The sequence below is a fragment of the Micropterus salmoides genome, unplaced genomic scaffold (genome assembly GCF_014851395.1).
Source record: "Micropterus salmoides isolate LMB-PRFRI ecotype aquatic unplaced genomic scaffold, ASM1485139v1 Ms_hic_scaffold_5, whole genome shotgun sequence".
Lineage (NCBI taxonomy): Eukaryota > Metazoa > Chordata > Actinopteri > Centrarchiformes > Centrarchidae > Micropterus > Micropterus salmoides.
In genome coordinates, this window is record NW_024044237.1 from 24934915 (window position 1) to 24960856 (window position 25942).

General features: G+C 39.7%; 2 protein-coding genes across 4 annotated transcripts in view; both read right to left on the reverse strand.

Moving 5' to 3' along the window:
• Window positions 1-13174, reverse strand: part of med12 (mediator complex subunit 12) — a 31187-nt gene extending 18013 nt beyond the window's left edge. For both annotated transcript variants that reach the window (XM_038699374.1, XM_038699373.1), the window contains exons 1-19: window positions 13035-13174; window positions 12147-12251; window positions 11844-12035; window positions 9554-9713; window positions 9137-9312; window positions 8515-8625; window positions 7895-8167; window positions 7625-7771; window positions 6782-6881; window positions 6530-6666; window positions 6200-6331; window positions 4842-4968; window positions 4445-4674; window positions 4273-4332; window positions 3941-4114; window positions 2980-3124; window positions 1962-2080; window positions 315-458; window positions 61-224 (exon numbers count right to left, since the gene is read on the reverse strand). In XM_038699374.1, coding sequence (XP_038555302.1) covers window positions 61-224; window positions 315-458; window positions 1962-2080; window positions 2980-3124; window positions 3941-4114; window positions 4273-4332; window positions 4445-4674; window positions 4842-4968; window positions 6200-6331; window positions 6530-6666; window positions 6782-6881; window positions 7625-7771; window positions 7895-8167; window positions 8515-8625; window positions 9137-9312; window positions 9554-9713; window positions 11844-12035; window positions 12147-12251; window positions 13035-13136 — 2798 coding nt within the window. In that variant the 5' untranslated portion in view covers window positions 13137-13174. The remainder of the gene's footprint in view (window positions 1-60; window positions 225-314; window positions 459-1961; window positions 2081-2979; window positions 3125-3940; window positions 4115-4272; window positions 4333-4444; window positions 4675-4841; window positions 4969-6199; window positions 6332-6529; window positions 6667-6781; window positions 6882-7624; window positions 7772-7894; window positions 8168-8514; window positions 8626-9136; window positions 9313-9553; window positions 9714-11843; window positions 12036-12146; window positions 12252-13034) is intronic.
• A 2291-nt stretch (window positions 13175-15465) lies between these two features.
• The window catches only part of wu:fb13g09 (multidrug resistance-associated protein 5), a 30665-nt gene continuing 20188 nt past the window's right edge, over window positions 15466-25942 (reverse strand). For both annotated transcript variants that reach the window (XM_038699857.1, XM_038699856.1), the window contains exons 18-29: window positions 25695-25841; window positions 24630-24759; window positions 24129-24282; window positions 21422-21550; window positions 21038-21224; window positions 20313-20402; window positions 19673-19865; window positions 19410-19569; window positions 18330-18408; window positions 18110-18223; window positions 17525-17689; window positions 15466-16627 (exon numbers count right to left, since the gene is read on the reverse strand). In XM_038699857.1, coding sequence (XP_038555785.1) covers window positions 16535-16627; window positions 17525-17689; window positions 18110-18223; window positions 18330-18408; window positions 19410-19569; window positions 19673-19865; window positions 20313-20402; window positions 21038-21224; window positions 21422-21550; window positions 24129-24282; window positions 24630-24759; window positions 25695-25841 — 1641 coding nt within the window. In that variant the 3' untranslated portion in view covers window positions 15466-16534. The remainder of the gene's footprint in view (window positions 16628-17524; window positions 17690-18109; window positions 18224-18329; window positions 18409-19409; window positions 19570-19672; window positions 19866-20312; window positions 20403-21037; window positions 21225-21421; window positions 21551-24128; window positions 24283-24629; window positions 24760-25694; window positions 25842-25942) is intronic.

Here is a 25942-nt window from a genome sequence, read left to right on the forward strand (position 1 = left end):
CATGTGACTGAAACTTTGTGGTATCCTATTGACAAACATCAAAACTTGTAAGTGACATACCCATCAAAAACTTGCGCTGTCTGATCAGGATTGAGAATGAGGCAGGAGTGGTACCTCCTCAGCACAGCTACAATGCACAGACACAGGCTAGTGGTGTAGCTGCCCACCAGGCTGGACGACTTCAGCAGCAGCTCGGCTTCCACCAGACTCAACTCATTCAGAAGCTACAAAAACACACACAGTAAATGGATTTTTACAAACAAAAGATGAATAAAAAGATATTGAAATCACATTAGCGATGAAGTTGCCCATACCTGAATAGCAAAGTCTATGAGGCCACTAATGTTGAGGGAGTACTCCATGAGGTCAAAGATGAACTGAATGTGCTGGACGAGAGGCAGGTGATAAGACCTCCCTAAGGCAAAGCTGGTGATCTGTTCCAGCACATTTCGGGACACCTGCACAAAACAAAATATCAGACATAATTAACAAGCAAAAATAACAATATTTCCAGCCTCGATTGTGCCACTGAGCTGTCTACATTTAATGCAAGCAGAAACATTCAAGAAATGCTAAAATATTTTGTTACTGGAATCTTGGTGTTTGAGGAAGGGAAACTGGACAATTGAAGGCAAAACAACACCATTCAAATTGTGTCTTGCATACATAAAAAAGGAACAAATCTCACTATCTCACCTCTCGCTATTACTTTATATACCCACATAACTGATTAAACAACACGTTTTCCATTAACTGATAACGTGTTAATTAGTCACCTTTACAATTGCTGGTAGGCGGATTTTGTTACCTTTGGACAGAGCCAGGCTAGCTGTGTCCAGTATCTATGCTAAGCTAATCTAACCATCACCAGGCTGTGATTTGACAGACAGATACATGAGGGGTGTCAAAATTCTCATCCAATTCTCAATTCTGTGCAAGAACGCGAACAAGGTTGTTTCTCAGGCCCCATCCCCACACTACGAGTTTTGAACATGAAGCAGCTAGTCTCTCTCTTCCATAGTTACAGAAGATATGGCAAAAGAATAAAGTAATGCAGACGAAGAACTGCACCGGCTTTTAACTGGAGTTAAAAGCAGCGGACGACATACACAGTAGCAGCCTACAAGTGTAGACTATAGCCTAAGTGTTATTTGCATAGTACAACATATTTTTCTAAAAATACCATTGTGTTTCTCTTTGCATGACTTATAAGACCCAGAGAGCCAAACGTGAGCGTATGTGGTATCGTTTCTAAAGTCCTTCATTTTTGCCCGTATTCACTAAAACGCTCTCCAGAGTTTCAAAAAATGGGGTCGACAGCGTTTTTAAACTTCTCCGTTTTAGGTCTTCAACTGTTTAAGTCTGGATGGGAGGTGCAAACATAGCAAAAGGTTTAAAATGAAAACGCAGTTGTGTGGATGGGGCCTCAAAATGATAAACTTTTGCTTTAATACAAATATATGACTGCTAACACAACCATAATGCTATGAAAAAGTTATTAAAAACTATTAGGTCCATAATCTTTTTAAAATGTGTATTGGCTCCATAGACACTTGACCCTGTGATTTATGTTAGCTACACTTGAATTAAAAGCACTTAGAAATACAAATGCAATTTTCATTGCATCATTTTCAAACACAAAGTATTTCATATTTTATAATCTATCAACCTCTACTACTGAGAAATCTAAATACATTATGTGTTGCAGTGTTTTAATTGACAGTCAACTGAGTGCATTATCCATTCAAACTGTATTCAAACATCTCACAAGAGGAATCCAAATACATTCAAATTACATTTACATGTAAATGAGTCACCTTGGGCGGGTCTTTTGCTGTAGGCTGCTAAAGTATTTGCATAAATAAACCCTGTGGCTAATCCCCAAATAATTAATGGATTGCTACGTACATTGAAAAATGAGACACATGAGGACATGAATTAATGAGGTTTGCAGGTCTAACCTGGGAGGTGACTTGGTGCTGGTCAAAGTGGGAGAGGTGCTGGAATTTAGAGAAGATATCTTCTGCAGTGGGAAAGGCCTCAGGCTTACTCCTTTTCCTCTTTTGTCCTTCCTCCCCTCCTGCGTATGTGGGAAAGAGAGGAGAATAAAAAAATAAGTGAGGGAGCAGCATCTCGTAACTGGTCAGCGGTACACTTCCCAGTCTGCCGAACGCACCAGCCGTGAAATCGAGTTAAGCCAATGGTCTGTTATCTTATTTCCAACCTCCTTCGATTTGATGCTTCACTGCAGAAGACACCGCTATAAAGACACTTTCAAGAAAAGGAAAATGGTACTTTTCATTTAAGAGAAACGCGATTTGAGCCAAAGGTCATCATCAGCTCACAAGAATGTGATAATGTGACACAAAACACTCTAATCTATGCAATTATAACTTTGAAAACCTTAAAATCACCTTAATAGGGTCACATGTATCTGAGATAAAGTGGCTGTGAACAGATGAGAGCTATTAACATAGAAATTGGGTGAAAAGACGACTGCGTGATGCAACTCGATAAAGAAAGAAAGAAAGACTTGTTCTCTTAAGAAGAGCAGAAGAAAGGGACTACAAATAAAATGTATTCAAAGACGGAGCATTATTAGAATATCTGGAATGGCCATGGTGAGAAAGAGAGCAATCAGCTTGCACGTGAACAAACATCCAAGCATGACAAATCTCCTGCGTTCTACACTGCTGTCAGGCAAAACATTATCTCTATCATGTGATAGACAGAGGTTTTCTGCTGTAAGATGCAAGAGTAATAAAAACTGGGTACACATTAAAACTTGAAAACGATTTCACTGACTCGTTTTCATCCGTAAAAATGAAAAGTAGGTGAAACTAAACTGAAATGTCATCTTAAACGGCAGTTTCCTGCCAAACAAACTGCATGCCTGCAGCTACAGGGATGTAAAACAAGTAAATGGGAAATACAGGACATTAAGCTATCAGTCAAAACCTGATAATATAACACAGTTACCTGTCTCTGCTGTGCTTTTGCGGTTGAGCACCTTCAAGATGTCTTTGGTAATTTTCTTGATGGTGTGTCGAGCCTCATCTCTCAGTTTGCCCACACCATAGAGGACCACTAATCGCTGGTTGCACTCGTGGCTGGCGCTCTCCTCCTAAAGGTGACGAAAAAGAAAAAAAAAAAAAGTAAACTGAATGCACTGAATAACATGAGCAGCACAGCAGGACGGACAACCAAAAAACCTATTTAGACAGAAGTGACAAGCTAGATTAAACCACAAGAAGAGACCATTTCTCTCATTTGTTTGAGAGTTCTGGAAAGTAAAAATATTGGGATACGTTCAACATAGGTTGAGTTCCAAATTACTATCACATAAGAAAGAAAAGTAAACCTCATACTTGAGAGGCTGGAACAAAGTAAGAAAAATGAATTATTTCTTTAACAGTTGAACTTATCAATGAATTGACTAATTGTTTAAGCTGTTAAATTTTAACTTTCAAGGATGGCTCAAAATTATTTAGTTGGCATTATTACTCTGGAAATTAAGATTATTTTCCACTACACGCAGTCATACTGTTATATGTTTAACGTACTGAACTTTTAGTCAAAACTGATACAAAATCTTGTAGATTCTAAAACAAACTCCTGCATAGCCTGCGCAGCTAAATCAGCAGGACAGCAGAGTAGCAGCAGCTTAAGTCCTCTGACGGTCTAGAGAGGATGCATTCAGGCACAGTACTGAGTGTAGGTCAGTCGCATTTTTGCAGCACTCAGGAGCTAAATACACAGTCACTTTAGTTTAGTGTGTAAAGCGGACAACATCTTTGAGGACGACTGAAAAACATGGCTGAAATGCCTCCTGTGTAGAAAAGCTGTACGGAATCTATTGATTCATAACAACCCAGAAGTGTGATTTTCTGGCTTTTTTTTTTTTTTTTTTTTTTTAAATCAAACCTATGAGTTATCTTACCTGAGGAATAGGGAAGTGAGTGGCATACTGAATGTGGCGAGGTTGCTCATACAGTTGTGGGAAGGCAGGGTCCATTCCCTTGTCCTTACAGCTGGTCTTGCTGTCCTGCTCTGGAGCTGGTTTCTCAGGAGAGGGGCTCCCCTTAGTCTCACAGTGCATTGGAGGAGAGAACATCTGCAAGGCAAAAGGACACATTTTTAAAAATAGCAGGAGTGCACGCTATAGAGGTGATTATATTTAAAAAAAACAAACAAAAAAAAACATCTTGATTCCAAACAAAATTCATGCATGAATTTTGGAAGGAAATGTAAAATGTTAAATGTGGTGTGTACCTCGTCAAAATTTGCACTGGAGTTGTGATCGATTTCCATCGACTCTGACAGGCCGGTATCCTGTTGAACAAACAATAACCTCATGTTACCCTTTTACACCACGCTGGTTCTTTGTATTGCACAAATGACTCATCACACTCCGCAACACCAACAACAGATGCCTCCAACGTGCCTCGTTCTTGCCACTGCCGCCTGCCTCCTGCTCCTTGCGCTCCGACTCATCAGAGGGCTCATCGCTGGGGGAGCGCGGGCGCGGCAGGTGGGAGTCAGAAGCCAGGTCACCACGGGAAATGAGTGTGCACATGTAGATGTTGTGGGAAAAGACGTCGTGACGGATGAGCTCGCAGAAGAGCAGGACCAGATTGGAGAACTCCACTCGTTCATTTTCATTCCCAGGCTCCGCTATAGAAGGGAAAAGAGGATGTGAATAATTTAATATCAGGTTTCCCTTGCCAAATCATTTATAATAAATATGCAGTGGGTAATAAAATGAGAGGCAAAGACAGATCAAGATTGATGCCTTTGAGATTCCCAGCCACTGGATAAGAGAGATAAACAGAGAGACTCACTCAGCGTGGGGGCCTGAGTGTCGAGGAACTGTAGCAGCACATCCTGAAAGATTGGTAGTGTGGCAGCTGAGAGGGAGCCGGACGACACAGAGCCCTTCTCATCCACCACCTCCGATTCACCACACCTCTGCAAACAAATACACACCAGACGGACGACACGCAGCAAACAGTCTTTGAGTGCTAAATGTAGAAAACCTATTTACAAGCTTTCCTTATTTTACACTTCCATTTGGCATTAGAGTTCGTCAACAGAAGCCACAAAATATGAATAATGCAGTTGCAATAGATAACAATTTCAGGTGGGAGGCTTAACGGGACTGTAGAAACATCCCAGCAGGAATTCATATCGGACAAAATGCCATGAGGAAGCAGGAAAATAAACAAATGAACTTTCAGGATAATAAAACAAAAGATAGTTCTACAGACTAAAAAACTTTGATTAAATTCATGCACATAGTGGTAATGTTGATTTGTAAAACACAAACTTAAGCACTGCAGACGCTAATACCAAAGGATTCATAGCTCCTTGTAACCATGTAATCTTTCCACGAGGTGTATGTAATCAGCCATCCCTGAGGACACCAAGGTTATGTCAACACTTACTGCATATGGTCATTTGATAATATTTATTATTAAACTCAATATCGTATTAAAAGTATTAAAATTATTTCTAAACTAAATTAAATGCATTTAGTATTTCATGACTTTCCTGATTATATTCCTGGCGGAGGCATGAAGGCTTCGATACAGTATTTAGGCAATCACGTTGGAAGACAAATGTGCAGAAAATCAGTTTGGTCCATTGAAACAAATAAACTACAAATTTCTTTTAGCGTGGTCAGTCAAAACAGTTTTTAGCGGGGTAGTGCTTGATGAATTTGGACGTAATAAAAACATATTACCATGCCATTTAAAATATAGTTAGTATGATTTTATTTAGATTGTTAGATTGATTCAGCTCATATTGGAGCTAAAACTAGCGTTTCTCACCTCAGGTCGTTAGCACCCACATATTCTTGTTCATCAAGTAGTGATGTCTGTGGTGCCACCAGTTCACCAGATATCGTTCACACATTTTGTTAACAGCAACAAGCATTTTACACGGTACAATCTGGCACTTCTTACAACAGGGAACACTAATAAGAGAGGGGTGAGGTTGACGGCTGAGACCAAGACAAGTACAAGATAAAAAAAACCTTTGTACTATAACGCTGTTCATATAGTCAGACATGACAGTACAGTTACTGACTGGACACCAGAGCAGCGGCGATGTAATTAAGTTGATCACTACTAAACCAGTTAGTTTGGAGCTGTGACAGGGACATGTCGTAACTCACAGAGGGCAGTGCATCTCTTACCTCTGCTTCTATTTCGGCCTGTCTCTTTTCTAGCAGCTTGGCTACAACCATGGCCCTGTGTCTGCCAGAACGCTTACAGCACACTGCCCATTCGCAAAGCAAGGTCACCACCGCATCATCGTCTGGAGACATCTGGACAGAAACATGCGTTTTGAGACAATACAGTTAAAAATAGAGGCACAAAAGTCACATTTTCTAATCTGATGATCAGTAATCTCATGGTATCAGCACAGGAGTGATGCCAGCACAGAAATACATATTGTATAATACAGACTGACATTTTTTTCATGCTTTTTGCATAAAAAAAAGATAAGGGGAATTAATTATTACCTCATGGCCATCTTTACTCTGGCCTGACCCAAATATTCGGTTATACAGCGAATCCAGTGAGTTGTTGAAGTCAGACTTCTCAAAGCTGTGGTTGTCTAAAACCTCCAGGGTGTGGAGAACCCTCCCAATAGTGAACCCTGGCAACAGATTACAGATATCATCACTAACTCACTGACTTTGTTGTCCTCACACAAACCCGTTCTCACAGGCTGTGCAGAGGTGTCTGCAGAGATATAGGAACCGTTTCCTGACCTGCTGTGGTTTCCTGACACTTGTCAAACGACCACCTGAACTCCACTGCCTGGCCTCGCTCCTTAACTTGTTCTTCAATCTCTCTCAATTTTGTACGGACCTGTGGTGAAAGGGGAAAAAAGTGAGACACAACATTATCTCAACATCTCAGATAAAAACAAACACCTTGGTGCTGTGAACACACATTTACAGCTCATATTGAAATGCATTAGAAAGATAAACACGGCAAAAAAATCCTTACTACTAGCTTTTGAGTTAAGATTGTTTTTGTCAAACTACAGTTTCCAAAATTCGATTCATTATATTTTTGGGGGTGGAGAAATTAACGCTTGCTTTAAAGACACAAACAGGACAGGTGTGAAAGCTGCTGGGAATACTGGTTAAAATATTTAACACCATTCAGATTTAAGTAAACCAACTGTAAACTGTAAATTCCTCTTAATTTCTTAGCTACCTAAGTGTTATTAGGTGTTCTGTTATTTTTTGCTTAAGTTAAAGTAAAAATAAGTTTTGGGGACATTATTATACATGTAAGAATACATACACACATTTACTTTTAATGCCTTTTATGTACATTGATGTGTGTAAATAGGTATAAATGTACACAGATTTTCATGTTCGAGTAAATGTGTGTACATAAATGTTATGTATACATGTGTATGTGTTTGATTATACAGTATAATGCATTTGTTTGTTTTTCTTTCATTCTTCAAAAACTGGAACGTGATGGGATCTGTTACACCCCATTTCATGTGTACCTGTGCTACTTTACCAAATAAAAATACAGTTGGCAAAGACAAGATAAACGTTCATGCTCAACTATAACAAAGCTGATGGAGGTACCTGTTGTGTAAAGGCAGTATTGCCCCCTGGCATTGGTAAGCTGGATGGGGCGATGGGCAGGAGGTCCAGAGGTGAACCAGTTTTGTTTCTGCTGTCTGTTAGGGAGTAATGCCACACCAGAGCGCTAGGACAACACAACGCTATGCTCTGATGTGACACAAATAAAAAAAGAAAAGGAGACTAATTAGTGAAGAATTTCAAGTATTCTCTAGATAATAATCTCTCCTATATTCCATGTATTGATTATATATCAAAAAGAACATATCATACCTGTAACATGCAGCTGAGCCCGAACACCAGAGGCCTGTGCTGAGGGCAGATGTAGAAGTCTGTGAAAGGTGTCTGGGGCTGGTTCCCTCCTGCCGGCTGCGAGGTTGGGGTTGGGGGCAGGGCATTACCTTGCTGTGCCAAGATGCCATGGGCTGGATGCCCTCCTGTGCCGGGGCCCAGGCTCCCGTCGCTTAGCAACAGATTGAGGCGGCGTGTGCAGAAGTAAGCCAGCCTCCGTGACAAGTAAGCTGACTGTACAAATTCCCCCGAGTACTGAAGGATGGAGGAGAGATTCACAGCATTACCCTCAACAATCAACGTCCATTAACATCAGTCAGCTTTGGAAATAGAAACAAAATGAGGCCCCCGGTGGGCCTCTGTCAGCAAAGGTCAACAACACCAAAGTGCCTTGGACGAAGACACATGACCGGTTCATGATAAACTGCTGACAGCTGTAGAGTCATAATGCCAAGCAGCTAGTGCATTTCACTCTGTACAGCTGTATGAGTGTTAAGCAGCACTGCATGTTTCCCAAAAGCAATCCATCAGTGCACGAGTGATGGTGTGAGGCTGACGTGTGTTGGATGTTGCGATCATAGTAAACGGAGAGAAGGGTATACCTGTAGTAAAAGGGGCAGGAGAAGTCTGAGAAGCTCGTCTTCACCGGGTCGCACCTTCTCAAAACATTCCAGCACCCATGTCAGGAACTCATGTCTGTCCAGCATACCATCCTGAACACAGAGACCAAAACACAAGTGCATCAGAATATTAAGTAGATAAACAAGATTAAAAAAGTGTTTCATGTGGAGACCTAGAAATCATTCATACTCTTCCCAAATGTAATGACATTGTTTTTTTTATTGCTCATAGAGAACACTTTGTATGAAAGAAATATTTTACAATGGACAGCATTTTTTTCATGCCATACTCCCCAGTTTTCCCTGTGATACCTGCAGGAGATCTGTTAAAACTGATCTTGCCATGTTTTTTAAAAAAAAGCTACGATCAGCCTGCTCAGTAAAGCTTATGGTCTGCTCAGCAGTTTTGTACTCCAGCGAAAGCAGTTCCCTCGACAGCAGATTGTTGCCACGGCTCTTCGTTATGTTGTAAAATAGTTCTTTTGAAATTGCATGTGTAACGCAAGCAATGCCTGTAACACAACTGATGGGATTACAGTAACATAATATAGTAACATGTTATTCCCAAAGCTGCCAGGCAGCAGACTTGAGAGTGTGAACTGACCTGAAACATGAACATGGCTAGTTTCTCATTGTATTCCCACTGCTTCATGGCCATCTCCACATCAGCAGGAGTGGCTGGTAGGGGCGAGCTACAGCCTTGACCTGGAAACTGTCTGTAAAATTCGGCCACCTTCTGAAGCTGCTCCCATAGGTACTTAGTAATAATTTGAGTCCATTCTACACAAACACAAAAATGCATCTTAAAGCAAAATAAAGTAAATACACGGCAGAATATATTCTACTCAAAGAATTTTCTCATTATCCCATAGAAGAAAGCATGTCATTTTTTGTTTTTAATTACCTTTGGCCTACAGAGAACATGAAACTTGACTCAAAATACATCAATAACAGCATAAACATCAATAAACAAATCAAAAACACACTGCATAATCCACAATTAATGAAGCTATTTGCTTACCTATACAAGGATCAATCACATGCCTCTTCTTGACTTTAGTTTCTGTGATGGCTGCGTGGTAAGCACAAGTCATCTTAATCATCCATGCTGAACGCATGACAGGGACTAAGTACTTGGCCAAGTATCCAAAAACCTCCTCCTTTTTGCTAAAGATGGGAACCTGTGACAAAGACATTTCATGAGCGTCAGTCATGTTGAGTGAAACAATACACACGCCGAATATTTCTTAAAAAACCACAAAAAAAAGAAGACATCTGCCATAAAAAAAGGCCGAAGCAGTTTCTTAAATGTGTTTTACTTTTTTCGAAACAGCTGACAGTTCTATAGAAAAGTTCAACCTAAAATGTACATGTTACTTCTAAATTATGTAAAGACAGAGTTCAGAAATCCTTGTCTGTTGCAATAAAATAAACTTTTAGCTACAAGACATTTCCTTTCTAACATTTTGCTTTGAAAATGCATGCATGAAGTCCACAATTTCTATGAAACACATTTGCTATGTTTTCCTGATGTAACTTCTTCTCTGGTCTGAAGAAGTAGCTGAGGAGAAACCTGGAACAGGTCATCTTCTGGAAAAGTGATCTGTCAAACGCGTTAATAAACAGTTAGGAAATGTGTTCATTATAGTTAGAAAAACAATTAAATGAATGTATCGATGCAGGCAGCAATAAAAATATAAAGCCCTTTCATACACTTGTGAATAGAAAGCTGGCCTTTAATTGAGCCTGATGTATTCAAAATTCAACACTTATTTACTGCCACTTATAAGAGCACTTAAACACAAAACAATTTGTTGTAAGAGAATGAAAAAGAAAGCTCAACAAGATAATCTATAAAGAATATATTTTCCAGTTTAAAAAATAACTACATAGCAATGAAACCTGTTTCCACTGGCAAACAATGACAGTTCATTGTGTTCTGGGTCAATACACCCAAACAAGACAAACAATAGACTTGATTTACACAGAAGCATCAATTGTATTAACAAGGAAATTCAAAACACTGCATTACTTACTTTCTCTGAATTGTTCTTGTTTTGTGATGTTGAACTGAATCATTCAGAAGAGTTTGGCACAGTTTGGGGACTGTTTTATCACCACGACACCTTCTAACTACTGCTATTCGCTCTCTTCTTTGCTTTCACAGAACTGGCACATCAATTTCTCCAAGCAGTGATCCACATCTGGATCCTCCACACCTTATCTGTTAGCTTATTCTGTCCAGGCAGCAAGAGTCCATCGAATCTTGCCAGACCATGATAAGTGAAGCAAAATTTGTGGGATGACGTCGCAAAACTATTTGATATTAGCACAGTTACCATAAACATGCACTGATATGTCTGCATACTGTGAGTACCGGACAACATCAGCTTTAAAGAAAAGTAGGTAGTAACACAAGCAGCCCTGTGAAGCTTTGATGCTCATTACAAGCAGGAAAACTATCTTTTGGATTAAAAATGGAAAGACTTTGTTGTTCTTACATTATTATTTCGAACTGGACAAATAGGTGAAGTCTGGTTATTACGAGCTATTAAGGAAAGGACATCTTGCTTAGTCAAACTCAGTGCTACATTGTCAGATTTGGCTAACTTTCCTCATTCTAATATGTACTTTGTCAGGCTCCAGTGTATTTAGGATCAGCTGTGATTTATTCAGGCTTGAGTATTCAACTCAAGACACAGCTGAGCCTAAAAACGTTAGCGGCACTGCATGCTAGCATTTTATAGTTACAGTAGCAACAGTTAACACACAAACATTTAGCTGTGAATTTAACATGCTAATGCTCAACATGTAAGTGTGCTATTATAGAGTAAATAATATTTTGACATCCACTTAATTCACCTCATGACTGACAAAACTCGAAAGCCTATTTCCATTAGCATTAGAAAGACAAACCATTAGAGAGACAAAATGTGCACCATATCAGTATCGGTCAATGTGGGTGGGAAAATGTTTGAGCCTCAAAAAATGGCTAGTCCAATCAATCGAATTAATCATGTAGGTGCGACAATAAAGGTGTTTCTTTTTACTTTAGTATCTTAAAACAGCAAAGTATTTTGAATTTTTTTGACAAAAGACATTCAAACAAAATAAAAAACATGCAAAGGAGACTGACGTAATGACTGATGCAATAAATTAAACTGAATAATCAGCCAACAGGGCAGAGGGTGAGGCCTTGTTTTCTCCACGTGCCCCTTTTTTCTGTTTCTGCAGTAATTATATTATATAACATGAAGAAGCGAAGCATAGTATAGTAAAAAGGCTTTTAGAGACTCACACCAGGGTCTTACCTTTTTAGCCAGCTGTGTTAGAGGTTTAGTTCCAGCTAAATCCGTGAACCAGTTATTGATGGAGCTCTGTGACCTTGCTGTGACAAGCCAGAAATTATCCTTCTGGTTGACCTGTGGCTTACGCTTCCCTGTGTCTAGAAACGTGTTGTAACGCAGCTTCTCTGCAATGATGCTGCTGAAGTTTGAACTGATCTGTAAAGCATTGAGGGAAACATGCATGATGGCTAAAATCAATTAAAACCATTCGCGCCTGAAATACAACAAGTAGCATGCAGGGTTGAACTTGAATTAGAGAATCTTTACCTTCGATGGGTTGAAGTTGACATTTTTAGCACTGCCGTGTTCATCACCAGATACAGCTGGTTGGTTATTGAATCCTTGCTTCACATTTAGTGCAGTTAGCTCATCCTGAAACAAACACACATTTCAGTGCAAAACTAAAAACATCCATGCAAAGTTACTAGAGTCGATCCACAATATCTAATCATTTCAGGCCAGCTAGTTGTAGTATGTAGAAAATCAGGATATGTGCTTAATTGCGTTTGCTGACACCAAGAAAATAGACTTGACTATAATGAAATGCTGCTAAGTCATTATAAGGGGCATTTGCAGCAACGGTGGCAGAATACCCCAGAGGCAGAGCAGTCAGGCTTCCTTCCATCAACAGATTATCTTCGGTTAATAATAGATCAGGAGCCAACAGCACAAACCAGCTAACGTTAGGCCAAACTCCAATCTTAAAACTGAGCACCGATCATTTAACTTTAAATTACAGCTTGCATGTCATGAAGGTTAGCTGTGCTGTTTTAGCTAACGTTAACTCGCTACACCAAAATATCAGGCTAACAAACAATTACTAGTCACGCACAATCCAAAACAGCAACGCATATTGTTGTTCATCACAAAGCAAAACACTGCCTGCAGTTTATATCAAATGGAACAGCACCCGCCAGCAGATAAGCTAGCTTAACTTGGTATTTAACGAGCCGGTTGTTTTCCAAGCAAAGCTGGCGAGATAGCTAACAAACTGACAACTAGGTGCAGTTCATTGTTATTGCTAGGCCCAAATCGTCTTGAGGTCTTTGCTAAACAGGCTAACTAGTGTTAGCTTGCAAAGCCTCTTGTCTAGAAATTTTCCTTCCCCCAAACCATTCTTCCTGGACTTTCAGATTGCACATTGTAATATCTGACCTCTTTCTGCTTCGGATCTTGAGGATAAACGTCTGGAGGGCCGAGCCTGGGCCGCTTTAATGGCCGGTGTTCGTAACTTAGGATCCCGAAAGCAGCCATCATCCAGCGGCATCACAGCCAGGGCTTTCCTTTCCTCCCCAGCAGCCTCAACCGACCTACAACACACTTCCGGTAAAGGTTTCATCCACGAACTTCAAAGTAAAAGTCGAAGAGAATAATTTCTCTTTGATGTATACTAATTTCAAACATCAACCAAAAAATAACATTAACACGTGCTGTGATATTTACTAAAAGAATAGGTGTCATTAAGAAAGGTTTATGTGCACAACGGGAACTGAATAACAATTAGAAGAAACAGATCTACACCAGTATATTTTTATATTTTGAATTGTCACATGCCACTTGAATTTTGTGTTTTCCTCTATATAAATAAAGACCACCATAAATGGTCCAGAATGCAGGAAATTAAGTGTTGAGGACCCCCAAACCCCACAATCGTATATTTCATAAATGAGTATTTAGTCTAAATGGATTTTTAATATATTCATATCATGTTCTTGTGACACAAAGTTGTGCATCATTATGTCTCATGGCCTAAGTGTTTCGTCCAACCCCTAATCTGAGCCCTTAAATATCCCCACCACTTTTCAACACCAAATGACGCCCTTGACTAAAAGTATTCTACTTTGACAGTAGGACCAATGTTGATATGGGTCAAGATTTCATGAAATGATCTTCAGAAATAATTTCAGAAAATATTTGTAGTCATGCAACAAATTGATGATGTTCAAATAAAATGTGTGCATAAATTCAAATGAGGTTACTTAAAGTCTGCATTCATGAACACGTGAGAAAACTGTGGGAATTTGAAACTCAGCACAAATTTGCCACCCACAAGTACAAATTCGGGCCATGACTGCTTTCAGTGGTAAAAGCAAGGACACATTTTTTTTTACTTAAAATGTGTGTGCCTCTTTGTTAATGTGTAACCTTTCTACACATTCAAAAATTTGAACAGCTCATGCCTGAAACTTATCTCTGGGTCGATGGGTTTATTTTCAACATGCACAGTTATAGGGAGGGCCTGATTAACTACCAGTTGCCCCAGAATCTCAGGGGCCCTGAGAGATCCAGGCTTACTGAGTGACAGCAGGTATGTGCAAATTTAACTGAAAATTTGCAATACACAAAAAATACACAAACTTAACTAAAATTATATGAGCCTTAAGGTGGGTTCCTTCTTATTAGTATTGTTTTAAAAAAAGGCGCATTGTGTCAACATTTAGTTTTAGAAGCTTCAGTATTTAAGCCTGGTTTAAATTCCTATATGAATGTGTTTAATCAAAATACCACATAGCAAAAGGCGTTTCAGTAAATTAAATTATTAATTTACATTGCATACAAAATGGCAGAAATTGGGGATTTAACTGTGGCCCAGCAACACACTTTTGTCCCCTGGAACAAAGTAAAGAATGAACAAAGGACGTATAGATATACTTTGCAATGTGTTCAATCTTATTTGTGCAAACTTGCAATAGCAGTTCAACAGTCTACAAAAAGGACTTTCCAATTCAGACTCTAATACTCAGCAAAAAAGTGGGATGTGTAATGATACGGAGTCCAGTTGTTTATCTCTCTCTTTCACAAACAGACACAGATTTGTGCAAATGGAAAATACCGTAAAGCTTCAATTAAAAGCCCCAGTCCCAGTTAGATGCCTGTTCCTTTTTTTGGCCTGGTTTGGCTACACATTCTCACAAATAAAAGCTAAATAAGATGACTCGATCTGGTTTTTATAGAAGTTCTTTGGATATATAAAACCTCTTGAAGCCCACTGGGTCACCCTCTTCAGCTAGTTCTAAGCTGCTTAGGTCGCACATACAAATCTAAATGTTTAAATCTTTCTCAGTATGGACATGCAACACAATGTAAGAGTCTCCACAATTGAATCATTCAGTTCATTTTACGGAAACAATTCAAGACTCATTGGTATGGTAAACAAGTGAGACAAAAAATCCATTTGAATACAATATTCATACTGGTTGAAATAATTGATAGTAGCCTATGTCCCATTTTTTTTTGTCTTGTGGGAAAGGAATTAAAGGCCTGTCCCAAATGTAGGCAGGGTATTAACTGAAGTTTTACGGCAGTGTAACTTTTGTTCTGTCGTCCTGTAAGTTTTGTAAATAAATCATTAAATAAATATCCTTTTAGTTCGGATTCAAGAATTTTAACTATTTTCCTAACTTGTTAAGGAATTTATGTCATTTGCTAACAGCTGACCAGTTTCCCCATAGTGCACCTACTTAGCTGTTTGCGGCACATTGTCAGCTGTGGAAAAGGTGTGTGTGCAGCAAATTGAGTGCCTTGAGCCACAAAAGGCTTAGTACTACTTGTTTTCACATATGATAAAATTTCTTAGCAAACTGGATCCCTGCATATATAAAAACACTTTTATTGAAAAACAAGAAGAACCTTAATAACAAAAATCAAACATTTACAAAAATATATTGCAACATTTACAATCTCAAGTGTACAAAGGCAATCTTGAAAATGTATCAATGCAATAGAAAGATGATGCCCTCCTAATGATTGTTCAGCACATACTTGATTAAAAGGCAGAAGTTTACAATCCCCAGGACACATCCTGATGTTGATTTCTTTCAGCTTCGTTGCACATTACACACACACACACACACGCACACAGTTAACAATCTCAATTGCAACTCCATAACATACTTTGTTCAACACCAGAATTACCTTTCTGGTAAAAACATTACCATCAATGTAAAATGTGCAGATTTTAAACTCCAGCATTTGGATTTGGAGGAAATATTAGCTCATTCAGAAACACAGTACCTGCATGCAGTCTAAAATGCATGCTTACATGGCTTTCTTCATTATATGACCTGAAAATGTTTACAGCTTTTCCCAACAAGCTCTAGGCACATTTTACTGAACTCACTGCATCATAACATTGAACTAGATGCATAAAACATAAAAACAGTGAATCATTTTTAGCATATTTTAGAAAGTTCCTCGTAGGAATGGTTATTATGTGATATTTAGATAAATATTACACTGCATTGACTAGTAACAAATATATTCAAAAAATTCACTGATTAGCTGACCTCCAGAGGAAAAAAACGGCACCACATGCCCGTCCATGTGGCCACGTGAAATATAAAGTGCGATTGTCAGAGTCATTGCTCTGTTTCACTTGTAGTTAATTATTTGGCCTCCAGGAAATGCTCTTGTAAAAGAGCAGGAGGCTGTTATGTCTTTGTTTGCATAGTGACATTAGATGTGTCCTTCAAAAATGTTGTCTTTGGTTTGGAAATAAACAGAAATTGTTACACATAGCTACCATCGCAAGAGCTTCTGTATTTCTTAACACATCACTTTCAGAATGTGGCAGGATTGAGTTGTGTTTTTTGTGCAATTCAGGTATTCCGCAGAATATTTTGTGCCACACATCGAAAGTTCAGCTCCAGTGTCTTTTATCTGCTTTGGTTTTCTGATGCTTCTATCATGGCTCTGAATCTTGAGTTTTCATCTGCCAGCAAGGCAGCAGGCCTGTCAAACTCCAAAATCTGTGAGAATGAAAAGGATAAAGCAGTGATCAGTACCAGCATATAAAATCAGAGGCCCTACTTGCTCATTCATGAAATCATATAGAGAGAACACAAATCAAGGCATATTATTTTCTCTAAGAATATAGTTTTTTCCCCACAGCCAGCATATGAAAATCATTTTAATGTCTGGAAGATACTGTCCCCAGACAGCCTTGTTCTGCTTTGGTGTATGACACAAGTTTCTGTAGCTAACTGATCACAAAAAAGGTGCTTTACACTCACATGTTAACAAATGTTGACAACGTGGAAAGACCTTTTGTGTAATTTCTGCTATATTGGATATCTTATAGTCCAGACAGACAAGATCAGAGATGATATACAACAAATTAAAAACATGTATCAAGAAAAGTTGTCACGGCTACACTATACCAAGCATAAAAACTGAATATGTGCTATTTAATGCAATCTGTAACCATTTTTAAACTATTTAAAGATATCTAAGTACAATAAAATAATTCAACTTCATTGTCTTTGTAGAAACTGCCTTTTCACTGGCACCCCACAGCAGGGAGGCCATAGAGCATGGTAACATGGACAGTGGCAACAAATTAGGACCATGAATCTTGTCTATCCTGATGCATCTATTCATTCACTGCTCTAAATTGCACATGGATGAATCCTTACAGAGGTAAACTCAACTTATTAACAGGTTTAAGGGGTGACACTGAAACTAATAATCATCCAATGTGCATTGCATGTTCACTAAAGCTTGAGCACAAGACCACCTAAATAAAATGTGCACTGCCTTAACCAATCCATCACCTCAAAGGGACCAATTCACAACTTAGGAATGAGTGTCAACCAAGGAGACAAATCTTGCAAATGCACAATCAGTCATGTTGCCTTCATACACACCTGGCCGTTGTCCAGGACCATGACCCTGCTGCAGCTCATCACTGTGTTGAGACGATGGGCGATGATGAGGGTGGTGCAGCTGCCAAACGCACAGCGAATTGTCTCCTGGATGAGACGATCTGTCTCGGTGTCGATGGCTGCTGTTGCCTCGTCCAATATAAGAATCTGAAAAACAACAACAATAACCCCCCCCCCAGCAAATGTTACAGAAATAACACAAAGTAATGAAGTGAAGAAAAGACAATAAATAAGAAAACAGGAGATGAGTTTATCCAGGGCAAGAAATAGTCTGGATGCCTGCTATATAAAATGTAGAATTACAGATTATTAACTCTAAATTAGGAAAAACATTGTACTATACACTGTTCCTAGTTCATAGCTCATGGTGCAGTTCATATGCATACCACAAGGTGGCAGTATTATCCCATGCAGGGACACGTGTACACTGACGATTCTATGATGCGGGGAGGTTCTGTTTCCTTATTATAAAACTGAGGAGAATCTCTTACTTGAGCAGCTATCATCACCCATGCCAAACAGCGTTCCACATGTAAATTTGAATTAGCAGTATTATACAATCAGCACCTTGCTGTTGCGCAGTAGGGCTCTGGCCACACAGAGTAGCTGTCGTTCTCCCACTGAGAAGTTCTCTCCGTTCTCTGTCACCTCTGAGTGGAGCGAATGAGGCATCTGGCTGACCTGAGGAAGGTCATAGAGGTATGACATCAAATGTTAGGGTCTTATTCTATTTAAGTAATGCATAATTTGGCATAATCCGGCAGTGTTTAACCATCATATCACTTACCATGTCTTTAATATGTGTCTTCTCAAGAGCGTCCCATATCTGGGAGTCGGAGTATTGATCCCATGGGTCTAAATTTGTCCTATTGGGAAAGAAAATCCCCAACATAATTGTGATATTTATTAACTCCATTAAACACAAAACAATTTCAGATTAAGACAAGAGGTACAGTATACTGCCGATACAACACTCCTACTCCTCAGCTGACCAAGTTCAATTCTCACCTGAGCCTGAGGTAATCAGCAACCAACTGCTAGTTTTTATAAAAGCAATGCTGATGTTCTGTTTTTGTATCAGTATTGCCTGTCAAATTGAAGGTATCTGCTTTTGCATTTATTACTACCTAGCACCATTTTGGTTTCTGTTAGGATTTCCCTTTGGTGTGGCTTATATTCACACACATATACAGACACAGGCCAGGCCACTGGGCCTGCACACAATAAATGCTATCTAGTATATTTTAACAATCTTTAGAAAACCATTTCCAGATAAACAGTAGGGGTGGGCAGAAAAATCGATTCTTAGATGCATAAACGTGAAGGTAGTTAGCGCCAGCTAACATCTCCGCTGTACAGCACGTTTTTTGCCTGTTATGTAGTGTTGGATAAATTAGTAACAAAAAATTATGCATCAAGACGCATCGATAATCGTTTTAAAATGGCATCGCAGCCCTCTGAATCGTAAGGTGCCCAGAGATTCCCACCCCTAGCAAACAGTGGGATATAGGTATATATTAAAACAGGATAATCGACACAGATGGGCAATATATCCTGCTCAGTGTTATGTAAAAAACATAACTTGACTGAAGGCACACCGCTGTTTGCAGAAGGGAGTAGCCAAGTATATGGGAAGGAAGCGCTATACTCAACTAAAGACATGTGACCGATACCCAGTATGACCACACTGTTTCACCATTACACACTAAGGGATTTTCCATTAGAGCAGTTGGGTCAGGGCACAGTAATTGTTGAGGGTTAGGTGTTTCCCATTCACTCCCTTTGCTCTGCTTTTTACATTTTGTATATCTGGAACAATGCATTAATTACAAAGCTCGTTCACAAAAGTAATTATCATTGGGATTACCTGACTGTCCCGATGAAGAGCACTGGCTCTTGAGGAATGATGGCTAGCTTGCTTCGCAGGTCATTCAGACCGATCTGTGCAATATTGATTCCGTCAATGATGATAGAGCCTCCAGTCAGCTCCGCAAGTCTGAACAGAGCTACACCCAGAGAGGACTTTCCTGCAAACACAAACAGAAAAGAAACCGCATGAAGAAATGTGTGCACACATTGAAAAAGGGCTGAAAAGGCTTCTGGTTGGGTAACAGAAATGGTCACTTATACCTGATCCTGTGCGGCCCACAATGCCGATGGTCTCTTCAGGCAGGATGGTGAATGACAGATTCTTAAGCACAAGCGGCAGATTGTCACGATAACGCATCTCCACTTCCTGGAAGGTGATCTTTCCCCGCTGAGGCCAGGAGGGGGCAGGAACGGCTGCCTTAGGACTTTGTTGAGATGCTTCACTCTCTAGACACTGAGATAAGGAGCGGTATCATCATATCTGGTATTAATCTCTAAATCTCTGTGGAGGTGCAAGCCCCCTAACTGATCTGTAGTGATTTTCTTTCTGAGCCTTTCTTCACACTTGAGACAGAAAAGAAAAAGTTGAGTTGATATTCGTATCTTTGAGGTTTGATGGCCGTTGTGCGAAACAAGCCCTGTCATGTGCTATAGAGTGTGCAAGGAACTCACACTGGGTTTCTATCTGCTTCTTCCTGTGTTTCTCACACATACACAATCACATGCACACAAACACACTTGTCTGGACATGCCAACTACCCTAAATTCAACTGCTGTTATACTGGGCTGGTCTGCATCTGATAGTGTCATTCTAGACAGTGTCCCGGTCTATGTGAACATGTACAATGTGTCTGAGTGCCACATAATCCACCACCCCCACTGTGCCAATCAATGCCCTTACCTTTATATAATGATTGATCCTCTCAACTGATGTAAATCGAGCTTCAGTCTCTGTGAGCAGCCTCACTGTAAACTGAAACAAGCCGGTCAGCTGGAGATGAAAGAAAAGCAGAGTTGCAAGGTTAATCCTTAACAGTGATGCACCAGTGACTGTAAAACACTTGGTATTTGCATGTGCTGCTCTGCTTCAAAGAATGAACAGTAAAACAATCAAAACATGTACAGCCTAATAAACAGATTTGACGATACGGCTCCCTCACAATTCTCTGCCATGGCTCTGTCGATTATAACATGCTCTAAAGCACTGACCATTTATAAAATAATAAAACCAAACAGTTTAACAATGAGAAAGCAAACATTCCCCTGAGACAGGCTGTGGATATATATCCTCCTCCAGAAAGGAGAATGAGTGAGGTTGAATCTTTAGCTAAAATGGTCTGAAAAGTTACACTGTCCAGCTTGATGTTTTATTTATCAAGAAGGTAGTTTAAATAAGTGCAGACAGGTTTTTAGCTAAAATTGATATGCAAACAATTGGTCAGAAAGATAAGGCAATGATAACAACCAACTCCCTTAAATAAATGCCACATGTTTAAACAAAAGTAAACCCTAAAAACACTGCTGGAAACAAGAGGCTTTATGTAGCTTCAAATTACCCTCTTTCCAGCCTTTTAGACTACAGTTTCTCCACATGTTCTGTGTTACTGCATGCGTTTGTTTACAAACCTGCACTACGTATGATATGGCCAGGCCTGCATAGGCTGGAGGTATCTGATTGTGCATGAAGACAATGAGAAGTGCTACAGCAGTGATAAGAGAGATGCTGATAAGGTCCAGGCGGACAGCCAGCCAACGCATAGCGCAACTGAAGAGGTAGTTGGAGGCCTGGTTGGTGTCCAGTAATTCCTGATATCTGAAAAAAGAGAGATAAACCCATTTCAGCCAGTGCAAAAGCAAGCAGAACTCTCTATCCTCCCATGCTTGCTGAGGGGAAATTTCCTGGAATGAGGTTTGGTATATTTACTAACCTAGGAGTAAACCAGAAAAAATATGATAGGATGAAATTAAAGTTGAATGATCTCCATCTCTGACAGACACCATTATACAAACCTTTGGAGGAAGTCGTGCCCTCTGCCATAGGCGTGGATTGTGGAGAGTCCCTGAAGACTGCTGGTGATATGAGAGGTGAATGGTGATTGGCTGATGTTCTCGAGGCGCTTCAGCTCGCGAATTAGAACCCTGGAAACAGGGATAGGTAATATTTTACATTTAGCTTCCTACTGTAGTAATTTAATCTACATTAATAATTATATAATATATATATAATATAAATATGTTGTAAATATGCAATTAAAAAGGGTTAAATGCTAATATAACTTGTACTGTCTATTACTCATAAATTACATTTTGTCCAATAATTTACCAAGCAATTTTTTTTTTTCACAGTGATCTGTATTTTGATGAGTGACTGAAAGTTATAATGTCTTAAAATAGTCATTCTCATTTACAAGCAGACACAAACTATGTTCAGAAAGTTTGTTTAGATTTTTAACCCTAAATGGTTGTGAAAATCCTAATTAGGAAAGTCTGCAGAACTGCAGAATTGGAAAGGCTCCACTCAGGTTTGCCTCATTTAAATGAAAATGGCAGGGTATTGTGTGCAAATAGGGACCGGCATGTGAGGAGCATATCTTTCAAATAAATTATGTTAAATTGGAAAACATCATGAACACCACTTTACTCCAACAATGAGCCCACTAGGAATGGAATGAAGGAATGGAAAATGCATCAGCTCTAATGATGCAGTTGTGTGGCAGACAGGTAATGATGACACGGTGGACAGAGAGGGATATTGTCCGAGACGCAGCGAGCATTTTCCTGACAAAGCTCCGGCCGTTTCCCACCATCTGATGCATGTGCAATTTTTTGAGCACCACCGCACACAGACGGCCATACAATCGGCAGCCAGAGAGACACCAGACTCCCACGTGCTAATGTGAGGGAGAGAGGTTTATTGACAGAGGCGCGGTGTCTTTCTACTTTTAGACACCAAGACAGAATGCATGGTGCATGCGAATTTCAAGTCTCCTATGAATCATTTCTCATAAAAGCCCAGAAGAGAGAGGGGAAGAACATGACACTTTCGCTTCCAGCCTGTGATCCAGACAAACATGTTTATGCCCTGGGCATTTTCATTTCAGAATTCAATAAAGGCTGCTTTAGAAGTGGGTAATTTTGATGGGAGACCCAGTTTCATGTAACATCCATACATATCCTGGGATGTCATTACTTTGTAAGATATAGTATTTCACCCTTTTGCAGTGTTGCAGAGGGTGATCACTGCCTTTTGGACCAGTTGGGAATCCTCTCTTCCTCTTGGTTCTTGTGTGCTTAATACTCGATCAAAGTTCAACATTAATTCCACTTGCATTGCCTACAATCAAGTGTTTCTTAAAAGATTAATGAAGATATTTTGTAATTAAATTGATCCCTCAGGAGACAAACTGGTAACAGATCTGATTAAAAGAATCAAGAATTCCGGTTTATGTGGGGATAAGATATCAAGTGATTCATATCCACAGAAGGGGAGCGAAGGGAGGGGAGTGTGATTTGTGAGCAGGCAGGCAGCTCAGCAGTGAATCTATCAAGCAATTGCTATCATTAAAATTCCCCCCCAAAAACTCATCTTTGCCAGACAAGTATGTTTTCAAATAACAAAGCATACATGTTATATGCAGTGTATATGCAGGATTTAGTGGCCTAGCAAGTGTCAAGGAGAAACAACTGTGTCCGTGAAACTTGAAAGTCAGTGTTTGGTTTGGACCCACTCCCTCAGCAGATATAAAGGGCCCTTTCTAAGGTAACAATGATTTTTATTTTCAGGTGATACATAATGAAAACATACTTATGAATATTATATTCCATTTCTGACAATAGATACTCTTTAATCTTACACACTGGACCTTTTATACATTGTAAAGCTACTAATCACATTCACCGTTTATATCTCTAATGGCATTTGGAACATCCGTGTATTTTGTTTTTGTATTTTCTGATCTACACCAGCACAACAATCACACTGAGAGTCATGTTCTTCTTGATCTGAGATAGAGGAAATAACAAAATATTGTGGTTGTTTCCCATGATACCAGCGTGTTGTTGTTTTCCTTAGTGAATTCACTTGTATTGCTGCAAAACCGTAAATAATGTCTAAACCAGAGTCATCAGATCATCCAGGGCGCTCTTGCAACATTTACCACAGAGCACAAGCTGTCGAAAATTAAATCAATGACTGATAACACTGCACACATTTGCCGATCACTGCACTTTCATTGTTATTTACCTGGCAGCATTTTTGTGCAAGACACTTGTTTGGTATAACATTTAATCAAATGTCTCGTTGTAAAAAAAGAAACATTAAAGACAATAATCACTCATACCTCTAAGACAGACTGTGGAAATACTTGAATGTATGTACAGTATTATGCTAAAATCCTGTTAAAGAAAGCACTATGCAAATATCGCTCTGTTTGCTGGCAATTGTTTGCTGACACATTAGCACTATTAACTTTATAAGCCAGTGCGTATCTTTAAGCTTATATGGTAGTTTTTTGTCAATTCATGCAGCTGTAAGTTACTAGTTGCCATTTAAAGTAATTTGAGCACTAGTTGCTTGTTAATCACTTGTTACAGGTAACACTGCTAAGATTACTTGCAGGTAGATGAAGTGTAATGTAAAAAACAACCTGTGTGAATCTCAGGTTCAATGCCAATAGCAATGATAACAGCATGACATCAGGAGCGATGAGAGTCTGACCTTGAGACACGGTTGACAATGCAAAGAAAGGCTCCCAGGGGCAAGATGGAGATCAGGAACCAGGGGAAGACAATGCCCACCATTCCCAAGCAAAACAGCACCAGGGTCAGGTTCTGCAGCAGCATTTCAGCTTGCATGGTGAGACGCACATCAACTTTGGAGAGGAGATACAATATACTCAGACACACTGTGCAGAGTTGGATCAATCTCTACATGTGAAGAAATCTTTTTGTTTGTGTCCCCCTAAGTGTCTTTTTTTTAAACAAAAGACATAACGGGGTCTGCAGAAATGTTATGCTTGGAAACAAAACCAACTAAAAAAAAAAAAAAAACACCACATCAAGCAAAGACATCAGTGAAGTGGATAACAATAAGCCACTTGCTAGGCAAAATACTCAGAGTGAACACTGTGTCTTGGCACCTTGTCAACCAGGGTGACTTCACTGACTGAGAGCTCTCTTGGGGGGGGAAAGTTCCCAGTCAAGACAAATCAAGCCTCACCCTCATCCATGTCCCTGGAGAAGCGGGTCAGGATACGGCCCAGAGGTGTTGTATCAAAAAAGTGCATGGGGCTGAGGAGGAGCCGGTGGAACAGCTTGTCGTGGAGCGTGGAGGCAGCCTTCACCGTGCACTGTCAACACAAACAACAGCCGTGTTTGAACATGAGACCTGACACGTGTAAACAAACAACTTTAAGAAACATACGGAAGGAATCAGGGCTTGGATAAATAGACAGTTGGAAGGAAATCATCTGTCAATGTGCTCAGCCTCAAACACAAAAACACACAATGGATAAATTCAGTGGCAATCATATGTCGTCTTCAGAGTTACAAATGCTACCTCACCATATGCTAGGCATGTGCACAGTTGTGGGTAGTTATTTTTTGTCTCGCCCAAGGCAAGCTGTCAAATCTTCATTTATAATTAGTTTCTGGAAGGCTGACATAAAGGTCATGACCTAATGAGCAAAAGACATTTCACCAATTGGACAGAAATTATATGTGGCAGCAGAGAACAAATTAATTCTATTAATGGAATATTCAACACTCCCTAAGATCTCATCACAGCTAGGGGTAAAAAAATGAAAAAAGATTAGCCATCTTTGAAAAATTAGCAATTTCAAGTGGCACACATTAACGTGGGGACCTAACCTCTGCAATGCAGTGTCAGGATGGGTTAGCTTGAAAACGAGGACGCATACCCGAAGGGGCACTGACATGCACGCACACACATCCTCCCTTTCTCTCTGCCTCTTTGTCTCTCTTGCACTCACAGACATGCACACACACACGCTGTCGCTGAAAGCTGTGAGACATGGTAGTGGACAGATAAATGGATTTGGCCCACAGGCATTTTCAATTATAGCTCTGGAATCATGAGAGCATGAACAAATGACAATAAAGACAATTAGGGGCGAGCAATGCTTTACTGTACAGCACTAATACATAACCGTTTCATATTCCTTTCAAACACCAATATCGTTTTAAAGTTCACCAGTGATTAAGAGGACAAAGTGTGTGACAGAAGGAGGGGGCGTCTCTGAGGAAAGCGTTGGGGGAAGCTTACCTTCACAAACACCAGCCCTCGCATTGTCTTCAGCAATAAAGCAGCTCCCATGGATACGATGTAAACAGTTGAATAATACTGAATGTGAGGGTTGAGGCTCATGCTGTTGCTAGCCATCGTTTCATTCACCAAGATTAATGATGTGTTCTGAGGGCAGATGGAGCAACAAATTACAAAGACTGAGAAGAGAAATCACATTTCCCCCCCATGCAGAACTTTTGCCTCTAATGAAATTGAGAAAAGCACAC